Raw genomic sequence first — 12,550 nt, 5'->3', positions numbered from 1 at the left:
TCATCAACACCACTATTACCAGCATCACACATCACACCGCTCCTGTCGCCATTATAACCACCGGTACTATTTTATCCTCCTCCCATACTTATCTCGACCATCGTCATCATCAACACTGTCTCTGCTTTCACCACAATCACCGTCAAAACTACGATCACCACAATCAATTTCTTTACACAGTTGAAATTCCATTATCCGATACTCATGAGACCAAGGTTGTTGCAGATTTTTTATTTTTCTAATTTCGGAGTGCTTTATAAAAAATAAAAAAAAATTGCATCTACAAAATGGAACAGTTTGAGGATAGAAACCAGGTCTAAACACAATAACTTATAGACATACTCTGAATGTAGTTCTATATAAATCTTTAATAATTTTTTTTATACTTAAGACCATCAGAAAATGTTAAGATATCAGCCTCTACTCACGTTGTCATGCTTTGATTAAAAGGTTACAGCATAGATTAGATTACTTAGATAAGTTTTGGCTGAAGTTGACTCAGGCCATGTCTAATTTAATAGCACCACCTGGAAGAGATACACAGTCAGCTGTGGGGAAATGTAGCCCATTTAAGCAGAGGGTTATTGTTTTCAGAGACATATCTGGGTGAGGGTGGTTTATCTGGTATTTGTTGGGGGTAATCATCGAGGGATCGTTTGAATGCCGTGAAGTCACTTTCCTCCTTTATGTGTGTCTGGCACGATGTTGAAGAGAGCAGGGCCAATTGAGGTGAAATAGTTCTGTCATAGTGTTGTGATATGACACGAACATTTCTGTAGTGGAGGGATGGCACGGGGGCCAAGCCTCAGACGAATTTTAAAGATGGGCAATGTTGATGGAATATTTTCCACATCATACAGAAGATATAGAGTTCACAGCGGCAGTGGAGAGAGCAAAGCCTGATCTTTTTGAGCTGATCTCAATAGTCAAGGCTTGTCATGTCATCCTCCACAGACCTCCGCCAAGCAGCTCATTTTAAGATAGATGCGCAAGTAAAATTACTAATAGAGAAACGAAAATAAATTTTGGAAACACCAACACCACCATAGGTTACGTGCAAACGATGAATATGTTTTCAAGGGAGATAATCAAAGAACGTTACATTGTAATACTTCATGTAAAGTAAATATAACAAATGAAAAATCCTTCAAGAATCCATAAAAATTCCCAAATCACTACCAAAATTTCATCATCTGTTCCTTGTATCATCATCATCATCGTTTAACGCCCGCCTTCCATGCTAGCATGGGTTGGACGATTTGACTGAGGACTGGTGAAACCAGATGGCTACACCAGGCTACCAATTTTTCCCGCAAGTTTCATCAAATACAACTTTTTGAGTTATTTTGCGGATAAACGGACAAACCAACGCTGATGAAAACATAACCTCCTTTGGTGAAGGTAACTAGAAATCTCTCATCAGCTTCTCATATTGGACTTTAGTTACACAAACCCTACTGTAGATCCATGTAACTTATGCCAATATGACAAATTGCACATAGAAACAATCTTAAAAAAAAACAATGACCATAAATGTTTCTGAAAATTTCCAGAATCTTTGGCAATTTTTTAGTGAATGAATGAGTGAAGAAGTCAGGGATGTAATGGGAAAAGCTGAATGAATGAATGAATGAAAGAGAGAGAGAGAGAGAGAGAGAGAGAGAGGGAGGGAGAGAGAGAGAAAGAGAGAGAGAGAGAGAGATCAATAATAATTCAAAAATAGAGGACAAGAAACTTGAAAAAGGACATGGATGATTGAGAATAAAATTGCATTAAACAAAAATGATACATGGAAAATATATACATATATGAGTTTGCATCACCAGTCTGGAACCCCTATCTCCCTCAGCATATCAATCTACTGGAAACTATTCAGAAGCATGCAACCAGACAAATACCTGCCGTCAGGCATCTACCATACTCTGAGTGTCTTGCTTCCCAGAACATGGACACATTAAAGCTCCAACACCTGGCAACTGACTTGATTGAGTCCCACAATATTATCTACCATCTTTCCAACAACAACTTTAGGCACCTTTTTGAATTCCATTTGTCTAACACTCATGGACATGCTTACAAAATAAAAAAACAACACAGCACCCATGACTTTCGGAAACATTTTTTCATGCTCAGAATTGTTGAAACATGGAATAAACAACCTGCATTAGTTGTTGGCTGTTGAGACACTACATCCTTCACAACTTCCACCTGATGCCCCACCTCCCCTATTTTTTTTTTCTTCATTGTAGACTTATTTACAGTTCACTTCCTGTGCATAGTCTACACACAGTTCATGCAGTTTTGGTTACTTTTTCTGATGAGTTGTAGTGCAAATGACCACTGTATAAAATAAGTTCATTATTATTTTATATGTACATCTCCCGCGCTCTCTACATACACTAGCCACAGCCTTGCGGCTGAAACATATAAAAGAAAATATATAAACACACACACACACACACACACGTGCGTGTATGAGTGTATATTTATATATATTTATACATACATATGCACATACACACACCATCATCATCATCATTTAAAGTCCATGTCCCATATTGGCATGCAGTGGATGCTTCAACAGGATCTGATGAGCCAGAGGACTGCATCTGTTTTAGCATGGTTTATACAACTGAATGCCCCACCTAATACCAATCACTTTACAGAGTATACTGAGTGCTTTTTTTCATGGCCCCCAGCACAAGTGAAGTCAACAAGTAACTTGCAAAACAAAAAAGCCCCATTAGCTGAGTGGAGATGTCTTCATACCAGGCATTAAGAGACTTAAGTATGATAGACAGGAACATGTCTTGCTGTGCAGGAGACACATTGCCGGTTCAGTGATTACTAAATGTGAGGTTTCTTTCTTGCACACTATATCTCAATACACTTATGCATAATTTTTGTCTCAACATATTTGTACTTTGTTGTTCATGCACACTTACACTGGACATCTAACAAGCATGCTAGCTTCATTTTTTCCCATTGTCTAATCAAGTCCTCTGCATTTAAGACCCATGTCTTACTACTATGCAGCACTGTAGTTGTAACACAAGCATCATACAATCTGCTCTTCATTCAGAGGGAAAAGACCTTTGTTGCAGCAGCAGTAATAGCTCCCTGAACTTTTTCCAACCCACTCTTATTCTTGCTACTATACTTTCAGAATAACTATACTTTCAAAGTTAATTATATCTCCTACATAATAAAAGCTATTGACTACTTCTAGTGACCCATCTGGACATTTAACAGAATTTATATCCATTGTGCTCAATACACGTTGCTCCAGTGCAACTGTCACATATGAAGCTCACTTTCTCTGCTAGTCTGGCTGATATTCTGCTGCACCTCTTGTGCATCCACAGCTTACATTGCATACACCAAATGGACTTTAGAGTCAACACTATTATACCACCACTAGTTCTGTGTTGGGTCCCCAGCAAAAACACTGAAGTCTCGATATTTCACTGCACCAAATCATAAATAGATTCTGTGCAGCCATGGAGCTCACAGCAGTCATATAATACTAACCAGAGTTTCAGCAGCTTGCAGTGCTGAACTCAAATCCTTGCAGGAGACACAGTAAGGTTATAGACATTATATCTAGTAGTGCTAGTGGTAATGTCAAAAATATGACAAACACACTGAAGTCCCTTTAGGGGTATGTAATAAATAAATCAATCAATATATACCTTACTTTTATATTATGTGTGTGAGTGTGCATTAGCAGAAGGATAAGGTGCTGGCATATCTAATCTCTCTCTCACATACATACACACACACACTTGACCCATCTGCACCTATTTAAATATGTCACATTAAGAAGTATTGACTAACTTGAATTTTACTACTTAGACAGCTGTCACTACCTCAATGACAATAAAACAGTTACGTAGTAGAGACAATGTCAGTATTTTAAGTATTTGAGGAGCACATTCTTTAACAAACTAATGTTAAGATACTCTAATGATAATGTCTTTGCATAAAATAACACAAGGACATCTTTATTTTTCTTAATTCTTTAAACTCCATCCAAACCAATACCTTGTATTAAGGTACTCATATTCTATCTTATTTACTTACTTAATATGTGCATTGAGGAATGTATTTGCTCTATATTCAAGAATTGAAAAAAAAATATAAATAATAAAGAGAGGGGTGAAAGAGTAATATAAGGAGCAGCTGGAGAGAGATGGGGAAGATATAGTTAAAAAGTGTGTGTGTCACGAGGAAACATATGCTGCAATGAGAGAGACAAAGAGAAGAGGAGGGAAGAAAAACAAACACACAATCGTGCAGATGCATGCAGATATAAAGAGCAGACAACCAACAAATCAGAAGAAAATATATCTTATTTACTTTGTTTATATTTATGATGTGTTGGATAACTACAACATCAGGTATAAATGTAAAAAAGTTGAACTTGAGAAAAGTCCAGCATAACAAAAGTACCAGTAATTATTGATATAGGAGGACAGAAGCCACAGGTTTTGAAGCAGTTGTCATACATGTTCCTCTTGTTATTGGGTGTAGATTTTTTTTTCATGCAAGTACTTGATGACCCTGTCAGTGCAGGTGCCACTTAAAAGCACTGTCCACACTGTAAAGTGGTTGGTGTTTGGAAGGGCACCCAGCTGTAAAAACCTTGCCAAAAGTGACCTTGCCTGTGCTTGTGCCACATAAAATGCACTAAGTCCTCTCTGCTGAGTGGTTGGTGTTAGGAAGGGCATCCAGCTGTAAAAATCTTGCCAAAAGTCACAGAAGTCTGCTGCAGGCTTCTCCCTGGCCAGCTTTTGTCAAACTGTCCCACCCATGCTAGCATGGAAGGCAGACATTAAACAATGATGAAATGATGATGTGTTATATCTGAAATACTAGTTGTATGGTGAACTGTCCACTCAAACATACAGCAGAGTTTAGGGCCTATTTCTTTGTTCAGTCAGTCAAACTAATACAAGTAGTGTTATGAACCTTACTTGCAGAAGCACAATACAATCTTAGGACCTGAACTGAAGAGCATGTGGTGAGTAAACCTTCTTTCAATTTCCATCTACCAAATCCATTCAAAAGACTTTGGTTGGCTCAGGACTACAGTAGAAGATATTTGCCCAAAGTGCCATGCAATGAGACTGGACTGAAACCATGCAGTTAGGAAGTAAACTTTCTTAGATATTACATACAAGAGATGGTAGGCTAACAGAGAAGGCAAGCTTTGTATGTGACAGATGCACCAAAACAATACATATAATGAGCACACCAGAAATAGATTCTCTTAAATGCTCAGTTGGCTCATTAGAAGTAGTTGAGAACTTCTGTTTCCTAGGATACATAATTAGCAGGGGAAATGGTTGTTCAGAAAAACTAGTCACCAGGCTAAGGACAAATTGGTAAAAAGTTCAGGAAGCTATTACTATTGCTGTTAACAAAGATACCTTCCTCTCAGAGTGAGAAGAGCAGATTGTATGACATGATAGAATGTGAAGTTGCATGGTAGTGAGATATGGGCATTGAATATAGAAAACTTGCAAAGACTAGAATGAAATGAAGCCAACATGATCCAATGGATGTATACTATTAGTGTACATGAACATGAGAGAGCAAAAATGAAATAAGAGGAATCAGATGTAGTGCACAAAAAAGGAGGCTGTGCTAGAACAGGTATGTGAAGCATACAGGGGATGATTGTTGTATACAAAAGTGCTGAGCACTCCAAGTTAGTGGAAGCTGTAGAAGAGAACGACAAAGACTTCATCTTTCATAGTCCCCACCCCATCTCTCCACTGCTTGGGCAGACTACATCATCTACTTCACTCTGATTCCCTTCTCATCATATAAGAGGCTGCATCAGACATTCTCACCCACACCTATTCTTGCCTTCATCTCATTACCCACTCTTTCTTTCTCTCACTGCTCTTGTTGCATTTAACCACTGCCATTCCTACCCCTTTCTCTCAACTTTCTTTCTCCATAGCCACCTCACCTAGGATGCTTTCTCTGCATTCACATTCAATCGCCCTCTACCTTTCAGCTTCTCTTTCCCTTATTGCTCTCCCTGCACTCACCCACTACTTCCCAACTCTCAGCCTTGTTTTTCTCTCTCTCAGTTTTCTCCCAACAGTTTCTCCATCCTGTCAACACTGACTCTAACCTACTCTTTGGACTCCTACACCTCTCTTGCCATCAGTAACTCACCTAGTTTCTTGCTCCTCCCCCTCTTCTATATTCCCCTTTTTTTGTTCCTTCACACCTTTCATCCATTTAACAACCAGTGTAGACTGATTTGTGCCCCTGCAACTTAATTCAGCAAAGGAATAAATACCAGACATAAATTAAGTACAGGTATAAAATTGATCAAGACAGTGCCCAAGGATGGTCACAGTCCAATGAGTGAAACAAGTAAAAGAATAAAAAAATGTTCATCAGGAGATGAAAGTCAGGGACCATGACCTTCACAGGTCTTTCTCTCAGGTTGATGAAACTGATGTTCCAAATGCCCAACCTGAACGTCTGTGGATTAAAATCTGAGAGAAAAACATTTAGGAGAGCAAAACTGTGGAGTTATATTGAAGTGAACACCACTAAATGCACTGGATAACCAGAATTTAGCATCAAACTGGAACAATTCTGGCTGGAAATCAAGAGATTTCTAGTTTACTGCATCCCCATGCTCACGAAAAATGATATAATACATTTTTTTCTTAGAATAAATTGAAAAGAAAATTAAAGAGCATAACAATGTCATACTATAATGTTAAGTTTACTTACATGAAAATCAATATTTTCAAATTTGTATTTGACGTTTTCTAATCCAAAGAAACGGACACTGATAATATAATTGGAATAATCCAAAAATCCCAAGTGCATCAAAATTAGGTCATCACATTTCTACAACAATCATAAAATCAAAAATTAATCATAAAATATAATATTTTGTATATTTTATTGACAACAGTTTTATAACTTCAGAAAATTTATCTCAATTATAATTGTAGAACTGTACATACTAATGTTCAAGAAATCCCATAATAGTAAAAATAAAATTTAAGGGAGAATTTTTTTTAAATCCTATTGTTACACTTGGGGATGGTCATATTTTGCCAATTAAACACATGCACTATATATTTGGTCTTCACTTTAGCTTTATTATTATTTTAGTCTTTTTTGTCAAAGTTCTTTCGTCACACATTCTGTGACCTCTTCAGCAACTCTCTATCCCACAAGTGAGAGGGTTCCATTACATGATTTTTCTATTGCTAACCACTCAGTTATGATGTAGAGAGTAGAAATTGTTTTTATGATTATCGTAAGCTCCAATTTGAGATAGGCAAAAAGCAACAGGCCCAACAATAGGATTTGAACCATGCCTGTATCTATTACTTGATTAGTAACTACATTGTTAATAACAATTCACAACATTTGCCATTCCCTCTTTTCAAATTAGGTTCTATAAATGTATTTTCTGCTACTTTTAACTATACTTCATATTTTGATTGATAGGGTTTATTTCTCACCATAAATATCAGACTGAGGTAGAACACCTTGAAATGTTGGATATTAATAAAATAACTTATCCTGCTAACATTGACTGATTAATAACCATAATTATCGTCATCATTATCATTCTTACATCTGTATCCCATTCTAGCATGGATTGGATGGGTCATCACAGTTACAAGTCATTTCTTAATGGGAGCTGCTGCTCCCACAGACAGATAGTTGTTCATGTCATTTGGCTTGTTTGCAATGACTCAATGCCCTTATCATCACCAAACATTTTACAGAGTGCACTGGTGCATTTTCTTGTGGCACCAACACTAGAGTTTGAATAATCCTCAGTGACAGAGATCTAAATGGATTTCCCAACCATAGGCTTTCTCTGCTCATTTGCCAACTACTTTACAGTATGTATCTGGTGCATTTTTCTGTGGCACCAGCACTAGAGAAGTAGTCTCACTTATCAATCACCTGTAGAGAGAGCATGGAGGGGGGAGTCTCATCACAGCACCAGTGCAGGAGGGAGGGTGCCTTGTACACAACATATAGTACAGTCATAAAATGCAGAAAAATTATAGTTTTTAATTTGAGAGGAGGAGGAAATGGTAGGCACTCTGTAGTGTAATAATTAGTAATACAATCAGACTGCAAGGAACAGGTTCATGGTTCTATCCCTGAAGTGAGCCTGTTGCATATTTTTATGTAAAATTAGAGCTTACAATATTTTATACCATTTACTACATCTGATACCATCTTGTTAGTTAATCCCTATCTTGTTATGTAAACCAAACTGAAACATACAAAGGTAGAACACAAAGGCTGTAGTAAGATGTGTACTCATGACCATATTCACAGAAATATGTTCTTTATTAAAAGTGAGATGACCGACTGGATAAGTCTACTTGATTATACATCATGAGTTCAAATTTGCTGTTGCATTTCATTATAATTCTGGACATAGCACTTTACTTATTCCAGTTCACCTGTCAGTAGCATTAAGTACCAGATCAATCTGGTTCACTCATCTTAGCCTGCCACCTTGCCATCACACCTAAACTGAGTATGATTACAAGTCACATAGAATGGTTGGTATATGTGTAATAACTTATTCCATACTAAACTTTTTCTACACATATCATCCACCTCCAGCTGGAGACTTTCTTTAGTAACAAGGGATAATCCTTTAGTCTTTCTCTCTATATAAAACTAGAAAAAATTCAACCACAATAACAATAATTTAGAGAAAATAAAAAAAACCCTCTATGATTACTCAAGGATTAATGTCTTAATAATCAGATTAGCTGTTTAGTGGTGAAGGTTGAAAATAACAGCTAATAACCGATTTATAAGGTATATAAGTACTGTACAGCATTGGAAGTGGGGGAAAACTAGGTCCTGTTATATTCGTGTTTTTCCTAAAGTCACCATTGACATAAATGAAAAATATCCAAGAAGAAATTGAAACTAAATCATAAATTAATCTATTATTACTATGGCACTTGTCACAAAAATATGGTTGGCTGAGATAGTTTTTGCTTGTCTTTTTTTTAAAGAAAAAAATGCTATAATTATTTTTATATAAAAATATCTTTTAAATACCCACAAAATTTTAGTGAAAATACAATAAACTGTTTAAGTTAACCTCAGTACACTACAAAAAGGTGTAAATTTCAATTAATATCCCAAAGAACATTTAGATTATAAATCTTTTTTTTTTTTTTTTAAGTTACCACATAAATACTCAAAGCTGAGCAGAAGCATGGCTTTAGTTGTAATAGCTAAAACAAACTAAAGATTAAATAAACACAAAATGTATGAGGAGCTAGACATTTGGCAAAAAAAATTCACAGTTCAACTCCTTAGACACAAACATCTTTGAGATTAGAACACTGCATATTCTCTGAGCCAGAAACTGTGTTACATAACTCTCACCATGCACTAGCTGACTAATCTACACTACAAATACATTATTACATATATTTATAGGTGCAGGTGTGACTGTGTAGTAAGAAGTTTGCTTCTCAACCACATAATTCCAGATTCAATCTCACTGCATAACACCTTGGGCGAGTGTCTTCTACTATAGCCTAGGACCAATAAAAGCCTTGTCAGTTGAATTTGTAAAAAGAAACTGTAAGAAACATCATCATCATCGATTAACATCCGCTTTCCATGCTGGCATGAGTTGGACGGTTTGACTGAGAACTAGCAAGCCAGGAGGTTGCACCAGGCTCCAGACTGATCTGGCAAGGTTTCTACAGATGAATGCCCTTCCTAATGCCAACTGCTCAGAGAGCATAGTGGGTGCTTTTTACATGCCACCAGCACAAGGGCCAGTCAGGCAACACTGGCATCGACTATACACAAATGGTGCTTTTTACACGTTTCCAGCACAGGTGCCCATCAGACAGTACTGGCATCGGCCACAACTATGATTTCACTTGACTCAACAGGTCTTCTCAAGCACAGCATATTGCCTGACGATTGAAGGGTACTTTGAAACGGGCCAGTTATGCAATACTGGCATCAGCCACAGCGACAATCTCACTTGACTTGCCAGATCTTCTCAATTACAGTATATCCCCAAAGGTTTCAGTTGCTTGTCATTGCCTCTGTGAGGCCCAACATCCAAAGGTGGTGCTTCACCACCTCATCCCATGTCTTCCAGGATCTACCTCTTCCACAGGTTCCTTACATTGTGAGGGTGTGATGCTTCTTCACACAGCTGCCCTCATCCATATGCAACATATGACCATACCAGTGCAGTCATCTCTCTTGCACACCACATCTGATGCTTGTTATGTCCAATTTTTCTCTCAGGGTGCTTACACTATCGTATATGCACATTGACATTACGCATCCAGTAGAGTATACTAGATTCATTTCTTTCAAGCCTATACATGTCGTCAGCAGTCACAGCCCATGTTTCACTGCCATGTAGCATGGCTGTTCACACACATGCATCATACAGTCTACCTTTCACTTTGAGTGAGAAGCCTTTTGTTACCAGCAGAGGTAGGAGCTCCCTGAACTTTGCCCAAGCTATTCTTATTCTAGCAGCTATACTCTCAGAGCATCCACCTACTGACTTGGTCACCTAGGTAACGGAAGCTATCAACTACTTCTAGTTTTTCCCCATGGCATGTAATGGAATTTGTTTTTTGTACGTCTTTAGTGTTTATTGCCCCTGTGCATCTGCCACACAAAAAAACTATCTTCCCAGTTTGATATTGCTGCACCTCTTATATGTCCATAGCTTACACTGGGTACATCTTATGGAGTTTCCAACTATGCCTTTTCTACAGATCAAACAGGGCCATCTACCTAAAGAGATTTGAGATTTGTCTGCCTTCCTACTAAGACTTTGGTTTTTGCTAGATTGACTCTAAGGCCCTTCAATTCTAGACCTTGCTTCCACACCTGTAACTTCTCTAGTTCTGGTATTAGAGCAGTTCTAATTCTGGTATTATATCAGTTCTAGTTCTGGTATTCAGCTATTCGGGCAAGGTATGTGTATATTGGAAATATGCAGTACATGAGAAGACCCAGCAAGGCAAGTGAGAGCATAATCTGTGACCTCTGCCAGAAGTGTAGCCAGCTCACTTATTCGTATCTTTACTTCATTGGACACTAAAAAAAACTTTGCTTGTGAAGACCTGTTGAGGCAAGTGAATTTGGAATTTGAAATTTGAAATCGAAATCGAACCGAACCCAACAACTGGTACCCATGCCAACCTCTCCTTCTTTGGACACTAAACTCTGCTTGCGAAGACCTGTTGGGGCAAGTGAAATCGAAATCGTAATTGAACCATACTCGTTGATTGACACCTGCGCCAGTGGAGCACTAACAGCACTGTCCGAGCATGTTCATTGCCAGAGCAGCTGTCTGGCTTCCATGCTAGTGGCCCGTAAATAGCACCATTTGAGCATAATCGTTACCAGCGTCGCCTTCTAGCACTTGTGCTGGTGGCACGTAAAAAACACCATTTTGAGCATGGCCGTTGCCAGTACCGTGTGACTGGCCCTCGTGCTGGTGGCACGTAAAAGCACCCACTACACTCTCGGAGTGAATGGCGTTAGGAAGGGCATCCAGCTGTAGAAACTCTGCCAGATCAGATTGGAGCCTGGTGCAGCCTCCTGGCTTGCCAGTCCTCAGTCAAATCGTCCAACCCATGCTAGCATGGAAAGTGGACGTTAAATGATGATGATGATGATGATATATATATATATATATATATATATATACATACACATATATTCTGTTATTTGTTTCAGTCATTTGACTGCGGCCAGGTGGAGCACCGCCTTTAGTCAAACAAATCAACCCCAGGATTTATTCTTTGCAAGCCTAGTACTTATCCTATCAGACTCTTTTGCCGAACCACTAAGTTACGGGGATGTAAACATGCCAACATCGGTTGTCAAGCGATGGTGGGGGGGGACAAACACAGACACACAAACATATATATATATACGACAGGCTTCTTTCAGTTTCCATCTACCAAATCCACTCACAAGGCTTTGGTCAATCAATATTCTGCGAGAACATATCTGGCCAAAGAAATCTGTTTCAGTGAACTCCACCTGACCCGTGCAAGCATGGAAAAGTGGATGTTAAAATGATGATGATATCTATTGATATATAAACCTCTCAGGCTAAACAAATAATTGCTTTATAAATAAGGCTACAAATATAGTGTGTGTGAGAGAGAGAGAGAGAGAGAGAGAGAGAGAGAGAGGTACAGTTGAAAAAAACTGCTTTGCCAGCAACATCAAGACCAAGCTGATGGCCAAGATCAAGGAGGTATATATATATATATCATCATCATCATCATCATCATCATCGTTTAACGTCCGCTTTCCATGCTAGCATGGGTTGGACGATTTGACTGAGGACTGGTGAAACCGGATGGCAACACCAGGCTCCAGTCTGATTTGGCAGAGTTTCTACAGCTGGATGCCCTTCCTAACGCCAACCACTCAGAGAGTGTAGTGGGTGCTTTTACGTGTCACCCGCACGAAAACGGCCACGCTCGAAATGGTGTCTTTTATGTGC

At 38.4% G+C, this 12,550-nt stretch overlaps 1 protein-coding gene across 3 annotated transcripts in view; it reads right to left on the bottom strand.

Moving 5' to 3' along the window:
* Positions 1–12,550, bottom strand: part of LOC106872132 (transmembrane protein 181) — a 67,727-nt gene that overhangs the window by 16,231 nt on the left and 38,946 nt on the right. For all 3 annotated transcript variants that reach the window (XM_014919003.3, XM_014919004.3, XM_014919005.3), the window contains one exon: positions 6,766–6,885. In XM_014919003.3, the coding sequence (XP_014774489.1) occupies positions 6,766–6,885 (120 nt within the window). The remainder of the gene's footprint in view (positions 1–6,765; positions 6,886–12,550) is intronic.

This window comes from Octopus bimaculoides, chromosome 2, assembly GCF_046866305.1.
Source record: "Octopus bimaculoides isolate indiv1 chromosome 2, ASM4686630v1, whole genome shotgun sequence".
In the NCBI taxonomy this organism is placed as follows: Eukaryota; Metazoa; Mollusca; class Cephalopoda; order Octopoda; family Octopodidae; genus Octopus; species Octopus bimaculoides.
Note: the sequence above shows the minus strand (reverse complement) of the source record. Positions and strands in the feature narration are given on the sequence as shown.